This window comes from Mauremys reevesii, linkage group 6, assembly GCF_016161935.1.
Source record: "Mauremys reevesii isolate NIE-2019 linkage group 6, ASM1616193v1, whole genome shotgun sequence".
Lineage (NCBI taxonomy): Eukaryota > Metazoa > Chordata > Testudines > Geoemydidae > Mauremys > Mauremys reevesii.
This window is the reverse complement of record NC_052628.1, coordinates 67,297,487-67,310,417: the sequence shown is the minus strand read 5'-3', so window position 1 is coordinate 67,310,417 and position 12,931 is coordinate 67,297,487. Positions and strand designations below refer to the sequence as shown.

At 44.5% G+C, this 12,931-nt stretch overlaps 1 protein-coding gene across 8 annotated transcripts in view; it reads right to left on the bottom strand.

The window, feature by feature from the left end:
• Positions 1 to 12,931, bottom strand: part of APC (APC regulator of WNT signaling pathway) — a 202,775-nt gene that overhangs the window by 62,396 nt on the left and 127,448 nt on the right. For all 8 annotated transcript variants that reach the window (XM_039545887.1, XM_039545894.1, XM_039545891.1 and 5 more), the window contains one exon: positions 6,903 to 6,986. In XM_039545887.1, the coding sequence (XP_039401821.1) occupies positions 6,903 to 6,986 (84 nt within the window). The remainder of the gene's footprint in view (positions 1 to 6,902; positions 6,987 to 12,931) is intronic.

Sequence of the window (12,931 nt, the reverse complement as noted above, 5' to 3'; positions counted from 1 at the left end):
CAACAAATCATTGCTTATTTATAATATAGTAGCATCTAAAGACCACAACAAAGTTGGGCCCCACTATAGTAGGCACTGTAAAGAAACATAATATATGTCCCAAAGAGCTTTAAATGTTATCGTTTTCAGTAAAAACAATAATGATTTCACTGTTACTGACACTCTCACCACCACCAGGTAGTCACATATATTTCTTGCCCTTAGAAGCAGCCCTTTTTGAAGTTGCATTGATGTGATACGCTGCCATGGCCTATTTGTGTATTAAAGAGTCTCCAAATACTCACTGGCAAGATAACTTAAGTTTAGACAAATATGGTCCTTAATTCCCTAGTTGTGTCCAAGTGCTATTAGCGTTTCTAAAGAGTGGGTGGGTATTACATATTGTACTACAATCCTTCAGCAGAACAGGGGGAGGCCTTGTCTACACAAGACATAACAATTGGTGATATAGAAGCTGAGTGTTTGACACTGTGTATAATATTTCCATGCTAGCACTGCCTTACACCAAACTGTGGTGGGGTGGCTATAATATTTAACAGCAAGATACCATCTCCCTCAACTAGTGAACCTCCTGAGTCTGTTGGCAGAACCTCCCTCTCTTTCCCCTCTCATGCCCCCTTTAGCCCCTGAGTTTCTGAAATGCTCAGCCATGGTTCCCATATCACCCTGTACCAGCTCTGCAGATCCTCAATTGGTGATCCAGCTGTGGATGACTAGCTATGACTGCTATCTCTTCCCCTTAGAATATTTTCTCATTCCAGCCTTGCTCCCCATGCATGCTGCTCTCCAGTAGCATCACCACACAGCTGGAGATGAGCTGTTACTGGAAAGTGGATATTACAGAGGGGTTATTGCATGGCCTGTGCAGGGAGATCACTGAAGGGGGAATGGTAGGGTGCAGGGACAGGGCCTATCTGTTGAACTGGTTAATTTGCCTGCTGAGGGACCTGTCAGCTCTGATAGTTACTAGATAAAACTACACTGAATGTGCTAGTGTGCTGCATCCACACTGGCAGAAAAAAATCAATTAAGCCTCAGTTATTCGAGGCTTTATCCCTACAAGCTATCAAGGTAACATCAATTGACCGTGGACTCCCTATCGATTGAACACTTTTGGATGTGTACACAAGGTGTATTACAGTCATGAGGGATAGTACCATTGATTGCTCTCTCTCTTTCTGAGACCAAGCCAGGGTTAAGAACAGATTTTTAGATACAGATTTACTGTAAAAATCAGATATTTAAAATAAAGCTCACTCATTTTGTTCAACACAGCAGTCCAAAAATTAATGTGTCAAGGATTATATTTTTCTAATAATAAAAAAGGCATCATAATTTAAAAAAGCCATACACTAAAAAGGTAATTTCTGGGTTTCCCTCCCATCACTAGTAAGCATCTTACTAGAAAGAGACATCATTTGCGACATGGAACATGGAATTGTGAGGGACAGTAAACTAATCTTCTCCTTGAAATAAAGATGAACTGCAATGGTTTTTTTTCTACATCAAAAGTGGAGAAAAACCCTCTAAATGTCACACAACAAGAGTGTATCTCTGAACTAAAAGCAATCTATTACAAAAAAAAAATCACACCAAAAACACCAGTGAAGTTGTATAAGAGAAAGAACCAGATATTTCAAACAAAATAAAGATTTATGGTGCAGTTTTTAAAAAAAGAAAACAAAACCTATTTGTAGTTTAAATAAGCTCTACTGGTCTCTAGGCAAATCTGAACTGACTCCCATTATGGCAATGCTGCTGTATTGTTTCTTCTTTGCTCTAGAGTAAAGAAGGTTAATTAATAGTAAATAAAAAGATATTTTACATTACATTGCTGGAATCGCTGGTTTAAGTCAATGTCAGAGCAACACAGGAAGAGGAAAAAAGGAAACATAATTCAATAGTGGGAATTCTCAAGCTATTAGCTTTGCAAGTTTGCAAGGCCAAGCATGCAAGAGCTACGAAATGAGAGAATTAAGGTTGCTTTTCAACTTTAATTCATTCCCCTTGAGAGTATGCATTGTGATAGTCTTGCCCAAAATCAGCACATGGAAAGTCTATGGAAGAGCTGAGCGGGAACCTAGCTCTCCGGGATCCTCATTCTGTGCCTTACATGCACAGAGAATATCCTCTCTCTTCTTGCAACTCTCTACCTCATTCTCTGTCTATCTTGTGTACTAAAGTAGGCAGAGGTCCTGCAGAACAAACAGTAAAGAATTAAGTAATTAAAACTGCATTATAATATTTAAGCACAGGGGGCCAAATTAAGTTTGTACCGGTACCCCTAATTCTGGCATTTCCTAACTTTTCAGTCCTGACTATCCAACCTTAACATTCAACTGAGAGAGAGAAATTTTCCATCATGGGGAACTATATTGATCCATCACATGAGTCATCAGTGGGGTTGGAACCCAAGACCTTTAAAGCACAAATCTTTACCAATTGAGCTAAATGAGTAAGTAGTAGCAGCAGGAAGCTGTTGTCCTCTCTGTCAGTGATTCTCAACCAGGGGTATATATACCCTGGGAGTACTCAGAGGTCTTCCAAGGGGTACATCAACTCATCTAGATATTTGCCTAGTTTTACAACAGGCTACATAAAAAGCACTAGCGAAGTAAGTCAGTACAAACTAAAATTTCATACAATGACTTGTTTATACTGCTTTATTTACTATACACTGAAATGTAAGTACAATATTTATATTCCAATTGATTTATTTTATAATTATATGGTAAAAATGAGAAAGTTGTCTGTTACAGCTGTCCCCTGCTGCACTTTTTTTTCTCCCTCTCCTTTCTGGTTGTTCTGTGTCCGCCCCTCCCGGGCCTTGGGCTAACAAAAGTCACAGCCTGGCCCTACTGTTCATGGAAATGACTTGGGCAGACTAACTGGAGCCATTGCTCTGGTCAGGGGAGGGGGGCTTTTGGCTCCTTTGTTCAGACCTGGGCTCGGTGTAGAGGTGCTCTGCCCAGGTATGCAAGACCTAATATGGCCACATAGCTAAGTGTATGAATAATGCCTGTGGCTTAGGGCTTACCCAGACATGTTCTATGCCTACCGGCAGTTTTCCCCTGCGTCTCCTCCCCTGTGACAGAGGGAGCCTATCAAAGTTATTGGCGGGAAACTGCCGAAGTTTGCCTTTATAACCAGACATTTTCTGATCAGACCTTAGAAAGGTTCCTGCATGGCTGCCTGGTCTGATCAGCCAGGGGTTCTGGGGGGTCCTTTCTCCGCTCTCGTTTGTTTTTGAGCGTACCCCCGTTTTTAAACTCCCCTCCCACGAACAACGAATTTTGCCTGGAGATCTCCTGATTATTGTGAGCGAATTGAGTCCTCTGATGCTGAAACTGCTGTGCCTGCCTCTGCCTTTGCTGCTGTCCTGGGGATTGGTAAGAACTCCCTCTTGCAAACTCCCCCTGTCCTGGCTGCTGTCTTTCTTTCCCCAGCACACAGACCCAAGCTAATTCCTTGGTCTGTATCTGTAATCTGCTTCTAGCTTGCAGCCGCCCCACTGCTGCAGCCACCACTGGGCACACACCACTCTGCCCTCTGAAACTACCCTTAGCATAAGGTGCACCCATTAGGTTAGGTTTAGCCTTTAGTTTAGATAAATTGTAATTTCATTTTGCATAGCTGCGGTTAAGTTAGGTTTAGCATTGTACTCTGTAAGTTAGGCTTAAAGAATTGTTGCATTGTGTTTTGTTACTTGCTAATTTGTGTAGTCTTGGTTAAGTTAGATCATAGATAAGATTTTGCTGTGTTCTGTATAATTGTGATTAAGTCTGTCTTCTCACTGTCACCCCCCACCCCGGGCATTCTCTGTGTCTTTCTGACTTGTTACAGTTTCTTTGCTGCTCCACCACGTGCTCCTCTTCCCCCATCTCAATCTAGCATAAAACCCCATTGGTTACCCTTTTTCTCTCTGATACACCTCACATTCTACATTTACACCACTGTGACACATTTTTACCTAAAACTGTTTGCTATTTAACATACTTTATCCATAACTGTTAGTTGGTTATATGCTGCTGTGACACACCCTGTACATAGAAAATTGTTAGCTACCTGTTGCATCATATATTTCTGTGTTAATTGGTTATCCTACTGTATTGTACCCCACTATTGAAACCCCCTATACTGTTCACCAAAAGAAACCCCTCCCCAATTGTCTACCTTAACAAACCCCTCACTATTAAATTTTCCATGTTTTTGCATTTTCTTAATAAAGTTTATTTTGCACCCCACCAGTGCAGTAATTGTCCCCCAAAATCCCCTACCTGCTGGCAGGGACAAAAGTAAGCCATTTTTCAGTAACAGTGTGCTGTGACACTTTTGTCTTTTTATGTCTGATTTTGTAAGCAAGTAGTTTTTAAGTGAGGTGAAACTTGGGGGTACACAAGACAAGCTAGATTCGTGAAAGGGATACTTAGTCTGGAAAGGTTGAGAGCCAGATGTGACACTCTTTGTGGTTTACAAAACAATTTGTTAGACAGAAAAGTAATGTTAGAGATCAGGAATCCTGGTTTCTATTCCTAGCTATAGAGGGAATGTGGTCTAGTACACTGGCTCTCAACCTTTCCAGACTACTGTACTCCTTTCAGTCTTCATGTTTTTAAAGCCCAGCTTGACAAAGCTCTGGCTGGGATGATTTAGTTGGTGTTGGTCCTGCTTTGAGCAGGGGATTGGACTAGATGGCCTCCTGAGGTCTCTTCCAACCCTGATATTCTATGATTCTAAATCAGGGTTCTATTTCCAGCTCTGCCAGAAGTGACCTAGTATAATCTCTCAGTTAACATGTAAAATGGAAGAAAGATACTTGTCTGCCTCCTAAGGTAGGACTAGCTCAATAATAAGGGTTGTGAAGTGCACAGAATTAATATTAGTCAGTGGAACAACTGAGACTATAACTCATGGTCATCTCCCCTGGGGTTCCAGCACAGTACATCTTTCCACGTGGCTTCTGTGTTCCTCCTATCAATCTTTAGCTTTGTGCATTCTACATAGGAGACTTAGTGTGACTGGGAGAATGCTCAATGCATTTGCCATGAAGACAGATCAGAGAAGCTAGAGCATGCTAAATACACTGCAATGTTTGAAGTTTTTAGCAACAAGCCTGTAACACAGTGGCTCTCAAATTTTTGTACTGGTGACCCCTTTTACATAGCAAGCCTCTGAGTGCGACCCCCCCTTATAAATTAAGAACACTTTTTATATATTTAACACCATTATAACTGCTGGAGGCAAAGTGGGATTTGGGGTGGAGGTTGTCAGCTCACGACCCCCCATGTTATAAGCTCACGACCCCCCATGTTATAACCTCGTGACCCCGAGGGGTCCCGACACCCAGTTTGAGAACCCCTGCTCTAACAAGCTCTACTGAGCATATGCAAATAGTCATTTTCAGAAGTTTTAATAACTCATCTAAATCTGGGAAGATTTTCATGGGGACAGCAAAAGGCATTTTGCCCCAGTACTACTCTAGTCAAATTTCAAGTTTCTGTTCCAAAGTAAGGAAGTGCTGGAAGCATTGAAAGAAATGGTTGCGAATTAAAACAAACACCCCACCATCACACATAAACCAAAAATTCCTTGCCACTCGAAAAAAATATCATCCCCTCCAATTCATTCTCTGAAATAGCTGAACCACTGCCGCTGAAACTCAAAGTTAGCTTGAGGCATAAAGCAAGCAGGGAAAATTTTTAAAGTATGACTAAGTTATTAAGCCACTGAAAACTGTGGCTTATAATGGAAAGTGTTAGACAACCTTAATTATAGTCATTGCTATTATCTCCTCCTATAATGTCAAATTTCAAGGTTCTGTTAGTTATTCTCTGAAAAACAATCAGAACTCTTTTTATATTCGAAAAAAGCTAGTTTTTATCCTCAATTCCAAAATGGCAAAAATTTTCTTGAACTTAAAAACACAATTTTGGACACAGACCAACTATGGAAAATTTCAGCCTCAGTGGTGAATGTTTGGGTAAGATACAAGTATGTAAAATGGGCTCATAATGGAAACTGATTTACAACTCAACTACAGTGGTTGCTACCAGTGACCACTATAATAGAATTTGGCATGCAATAGCACAGGATTCCCATTATCTTTATTTATATATCAGCATTTTCCTGAAGTGTGATATAATACTTCTAAAATAAGGTCTGACACAAACTGGATAAGTATTCACCCTTTTCCCAGCTGTACTTCTCAGAAAATTAACAAACCATGTAGCGCCTCATCAGATCTCTAAATTTAGAAAGAGAATTACTATACTCTTGTCAGATATATTAGGAAAACAACTTGTCAGATATATTAGGAAAACAACATGGCAAATCCTTTGACCAAATAGTTTGGCTATAATAGTTACTTGCTAAATCTCAGTCCAACCTTTCTAAGGTATTGCAGTCTTGTCTCTTTATTGAATTCTTGAACCTGGATTTTTAACTGAAATATCGGTACTCACCAGACCTGTAGAGCAGCAGTAACCCAGTCTGCTCTCTGCATCTCTAGCTTTAGCTCATTTGAAATACACTGAAGTAATGTACTGCCAAGGAAGACAGAAGGCTATCACTGCAATTCCCACTGACTAATTCATAAAGCTACAGTGGTTGAGAAAGCAAGAGGCACCCATTTTCTTGGCTGAAGCAATAGAACAGTAGTACTAGCAGCAAAACTAATATTTCTTCCTCTCCCGCAAAGATAAGACTAGGAAAAGAAAGACTATAGCAGAGGAACCAACATGAAGATATACTGTAATTACAACATGTCATTTGTTGAGCCAAAATATTCTAGCCCACCCAGTTCATTCTATTAAGTGTTGTAGGATTTACTTTTTGCTTTGTTTTAAACCTACAAACACACGCGTGCACGTCCTCTAAGCAAAAAAAGACAAATGCTCACTAACCTCTGCTTCAGCTGCTTGTGACTGCAAGAGCTGTCGTATACGAAGTATGTCCTTCTCTATTTGCTGAATTCTTGCCACTCTTACCTAAAAATGAATAAATTTTCAAATTTATAGTTTTTTTAAAAAAAGAAATATTTACTGTAGAAAATGACAATGTGAAAAAAGAGTTTATGGCAAAAACTGTTGACTAGAAAACAGAACTACTTTATTAGTGTGATAATTTCAGTAACTGTGCATACCCATGAAAAAAGGCATACATGAAAATACTTTACAAAACATAATGGTCAGCTGGATTTTTACTACAACTGACATTAATTTGGATCTATTCTTAAACTGACATACTATATAAACTATCAAAGTATGGTAAGAGACACATGAGCCAAAATACACTTTCCCCCCCTAAACAGTTTCCTTCTGCTGTCATTGCTGTATCATGTAGTTTTGAGAAAGTTACGTCACCTGTCTTAGATGCCCTGTTTGTAAAATATGGATAAAACTAAATACATAGCTATCCTATACAGAGGTGTTGCGAGGATTTACATTTGCAGAGTGTTTTCAGCCTGTAAAACGTTGAATAACTTCCATGTATTATTTATTAGCCATTCTTTGGTCAAACTATGTGTACTACTACGATCCTGTGTTAGCCCTATCACAATTACTTTCACATTACTGAAAACTGACTTCAGAAACACCAATTTGCATAATCAAAGGGTATGTCTACACTACCAGAGTAGTTCGATTTTACTTAACTCGAATTTGTGGAACCGACCTTACAAAGTCGAACGTGTGTATCCACACTAAGGACAGTAATTCGACTTTGAGAGTCCACACTAACGGGGCAAGCGTCGACATTGGAAGCGGTGCACTGTGGGTAGCTATCCCACAGTTCCCGCAGTCCCTGCTGCCCATTGGAATTCTGGGTCGAGCCCCCAATGCCTGCTGGGGGAAAATGTGTGTCGACTGTCGTCATTCAACCGTCACTCCCGCCCTCCCTCCCTGAAAGCGCCGGCGGGAAATCTGTTTGCGCACTTTTCTGGTCAGTGACAGCACGGATGCCACAGCACTGCGAGCATGGAGCCCACTGCGATCATCGCTGCACTTATGGCCGTTGTCAACTCCTCGCACCTTATCGTCCACCTCTTCCACAGTCAGCTGCTGAGAAATCGGGCGAGGAGGCTCCGGCAGCGCGGTGAGGACATGAAGTGTCAGAGTGGCACAGACCTCTCACAAAGCACGGGATCCCACGCCGCGGAGATCATGGTGGCAATGGGTCACGTTCATGCTCTGGAACGGCGATTCTGGGCCCGGGAAACAAGCACGGACTGGTGGGACCGCATAGTGCTGCAGGTCTGGGATGAATCACAGTGGCTGCGAAACTTTAGGATGCGTAAGGGCACTTTCCTTGAACTCTGTGAGTTGCTGTCCCCTGCCCTGAAGCGCCAGGACACCCGGATGCGAGCAGCCCTGACTGTGCAGAAGCGAGTGGCCATACTTGCAACGCCAGACAGCTACCGGTCAGTAGCGAACCACTTTGGCGTGGGCAAATCTACCGTAAGGGTTGCTGTGATGCAAGTTGCCAACGCAATCGTTGAGCTACTGCTCTCAAAGGTAGTGACCCTGGGAAACGTTCAGGTCATCATAGATGGCTTCGCCGCAATGGGATTCCCAAACTGCGGTGGGGCTATAGATGGAACTCACATCCCTATCCTGGGACCGGACCACCAGGCCAGCCAGTATATTAACCGAAAGGGCTACTTTTCAATGGTGCTGCAAGCACTGGTGGACCATAGGGGACGTTTTACCAACATCAACGTCGGATGGCCGGGCAAGGTTCATGACGCGCATGTTTTCAGGAACTCTGGTCTATTTAGACGCCTGCAGGAAGGTACTTTCTTCCCGGACCACAAAATAACTGTTGGGGATGTGGAGATGCCTACAGTGATCCTCAGGGACCCAGCCTACCCGCTAATGCCCTGGCTCATGAAGCCCTATATAGGCGCCCTGGACAGTGACAAGGAGCTCTTCAACTACCGGCTGAGCAAGTGCAGAATGGTGGTGGAGTGTGCTTTCGGACGTCTCAAGGGGAGATGGCGAAGCTTACTGACTCGCTCGGATCTCATCGAAACCAATATCCCCATTGTTATTGCAGCTTGCTGTGTGCTCCACAATCTCTGTGAGAGCAAGGGGGAGACCTTTATGGCGGGATGGGAGGTTGAGGCAAATAGCCTGGCTGCTGATTACGCCCAGCCAGACAGCCGTGCGATTAGAAGAGCCCAGTGGGAAGCGCTGTGCATCTGGGAGGCTTTGAAAGCTAGGTTCCTCAGTGAGCAGGGTAACCTGTGACTATTAAAGTTTGTTTACAGAGAAGCTGAACCTGCCCCCGTTTCTTTACCCAGTTAATGTTGACTATCCTCTGCAGTTACATACCCCATTCACCCCCTTCCAACACATGTTTAAAAATAAAATACATGGAACTTTGTTAATAAACACCGTTTTCTTTAGTACTGATTTCGCGGTAAAGGGTTAAAACTGGGATGCAGACTGTGGTGGGTAGGGTGTGTAGTGCTGCAAAGACCGCTTCTAAACTCGAGGAATGACAGGCTCCTGCTCCTAGAGCGGTGCGCGGTGGCGGACTAGTTGTTTCAACGGAGCCTGCCACCCCTCCTTCTCTGGGGGCTATGTGACTTTGTGGCGGGGGAGGACGGTTACAGATCAGCTGCTGCGTGGCTCTGTGATCCAGGATAAGGACTGCTGCATAAGATCTCTGACCACCCTCCCCCGCCACAAAGTCACATAGCACCCCCAAAACAGAACATGAAAACAACCTCCCAGACTGACCAGGGTGCCTAGAGACTGCACTGTGTGTGTGACCTGCTGCTGAACCTGCCCCCGTGTCTGTACCCTCGTAAAGGTGACTGACCTGTCCAATTACCAACCCCCTTCCCCCCTTGAAACACAGGCTCCTCTAAAAGAACATGACAGAAATAGTAATTAACAGAAAAGTCTTTTTTATTATCACCTAGACAGTTAGGGGATGAAACTGGGATGGGGGATTGGGTGAGGCAGGAAGGAAAGGACTTCTCAAAATTTAGGGAATGAGAGCCTTCCTGTAATTGAGCACTGTGCAGGGGTGGAGTGACAGTTTCCATGGCCCCTGGCGCACCTCCTTCTTGTTACTTTGGGTGAGGGGGGTATGGGACTTTGTGGCGGGGGAGGGCGGTTACAGATACACTGCAGTGGGGCTCTGTCCTCCTGCCTGCGGTCCTGCAGAACATCCACAAGGCGCCGGAGCGTGTCCGTTTGCTCCCTCATTAGTCCAAGCAGCGTTTGAGTCACCTGCTGGTCCTCCTGCCGCCACCTGTCCTCCCGTTCACTGCGTGAGCGCTGGTACATGTTCTCCCTCCACTGGGTCTGCTGTGCCACCTCGGCTCGGGAGCAGCCCATAAGTTCAGAGAACATCTCGTCCCGTGTCCTTTTCTTTTGCCGCCTAATCTGCGCCAGCCTCTGTGAGGGGGATGCCGGGGCAGGTCGGGAAACAGTCGCAGCTGTGTGATGGGAAAAAGGGAGTGAATTCCTTACAAAGATACATTTTTGCGAACAATGAACATAGTCTAGTCTGTCTCTGTGAACAAGACCGTGCACAGCACCTATCTCATGCGCACTCAGGACAAGTTCGAATTTTCGGCCTTCGCATTCATTGCCTGGGGTCTTGCACTGGAGATCAGACAAGCGGGGCAGGACAGCAGAATTCGTGGAGCAGGCACACATGGTAAGCCGTAGACTTTTGGCTGCTTAAACCTTAATGTATAGCAGTGCCCTCCTTTCACGCTCAAAGCAATGGTCATAGCGTTTGTAAGTTCCTGCTGCCGGCAATCCGGAAAGCATGAACTCTACCCCTGTTCCACCCCCTCGCGGCTGTCCCCGGGAAAGATCCCTGTATGCTGCCCCTCTACCGCCTCCACCACGTGGCTGTAAACCGACGCTTATTGTAATGTAAAGGAACAGTCAAGCATTCCCAATACTAACATTCCCTTAATTCAAAGCAGGATGCCCTGAGGGAGATCACCCTGAAGAGGATCACTGACAGAGATAGAGACCGCATGCTGCGTGAAAGCCAGCACAAACCAGGGGCCTATGCCGCCATGCTCGTCGAGGCAATGCTCCCAGTGTACCTGCTGATAGCCTGGCGCGGAAAAGTGTCCTACCATGGAGGACCCAATAAGGCCGCTCTCCCCAGGAACCTCCTGTGGAGGCTTTTCGATTACCTCCAGGAGAGCTTCGTGGAGATCTCCCAAGAGGATTTCTGTTCTATCCCCATATATATATTGACCTTCTTTTCACATAGTTAATATTCCTGCTCTGTTAAAAATAAATGTTTACAAGTTTAAAGCACGTACCGACTGATCCTTCCCCTGATTCAGGGTCCGGGTTAACGGCTGGGGAGGGTTGGTAGGGGATCTCAGTGAGGGTGATGAAGAGATCCTGGCTGTCGGGGAAATCAGCATTGTAAGCGCTGTCGACTGCCTCGTCCTCCTCATCTGCTTCCTCATCTTCCCCGTCCGCGAACATCTCCGAGGAACCGGCCGTCGACATTATCCCATCGTCAGAGTCCACGGTCAGTGGTGGGGTAGTGGTGGCGGCGGCCGCACCTAGAATGGAATGCAGTGCCTCGTAGAAGCGGCATGTCTGGGGCTGGGATCCGGAGCCTCTGTTTGCCGCTTTGATCTTTTGGTAGCCTTGTCTCAGGTCCTTGATTTTCACGCGGCACTGCGTTGCATCCTGGCTGTATCCTCTGTCTGTCATGGCTTTGGAGACCTTCTCGTATGTCTTTGCATTCCGTTTTTTGGAGCGCAGCTCCGAAAGCACAGTCTCATCGCCCCACACAGCGATCAGATCCAAGACTTCCCGGTCAGTCCATGCTGGGGCCCTCTTTCTATTCTGAGATTGCATGGACACCTCTGCTGGAGTTCTCTGCATCGCTGCCAGTGCTGCTGAGCTTGCCACGATGTCCAAACAGGAAACGAGATTCAAACTGGCCAGACAGGAAAAGGAATTCAAATTTTCCCGGGGCATTTCCTGTGTGGCTGGTCAGAGCATCCGAGCTCGGACTGCTGTCCAGAGCGTCAACAGAGTGGTGCAGTGTGGGATAGCTCCCGGAGCTATTAACGTCGAATTCCATCCACACCTAGCCTAATTCAACATGGCCATGTAGAATTTAGCGCTACTCCCCTCGTCGGGGAGGAGTACAGAAATCGAACTAAAGAGACCTGTATGTCGAACTAAATAGCTTCGTTGTGTGGACGGGTGCAAGGTTAATTCGATTTAACGCTGCTAAATTCGACATAACCTCCTAGTGTAGAGCAGGCCAAAGGCAGTAAGACAGTGTTAAATACAGAAGTCTTGCTAAGTAGTAACAATAGGAAACTAGGCAAAAAAATACACACAAACTTCAAAAGAACTCAAGAGTAACAGTCTGATATTAACGGACACTAAAACCAGATCTCTCTCACAGTTTTAGGGTCGAGAAAACATTTTCATCCTCCCAAAATGGGTGTTACATTATTATTTAAAGGTATTCTGTTGCGGCTATAAAATGTCCAGTTTGTAACTAATTAGCCTGTGACCAGTTGTGGGTGTCACATCATACTGTTACTCCACTCTGTATGACTTCTTACTGTGAGCACACAGAATACTGAAATATTTGGAAATATCTTTTTTCTGACTGAAGCATTTTTGTAAATGTCCATATTCTGCTTACTCATAAGAATGGAACTGGAACATTTGGAAGGACTGCCTGATAATTTTTCTGGTGCTTATGAATAAGGCTACATTTTAATCATGGGTATTTTTAGTAAGTCATGGACAGGTCATGGGCAGTAAACAAAAATTCACAGCCTGTGACCTGTCCATGACTTGTACAATATACCCCTAACTAAAACTAAATATGCATGCATCCGACGAAGTGGGTATTCACCCACAAAAGCTCATGCTCCAAAACGTCTGTTAGTCTATAAGGTGCCACAGGACTC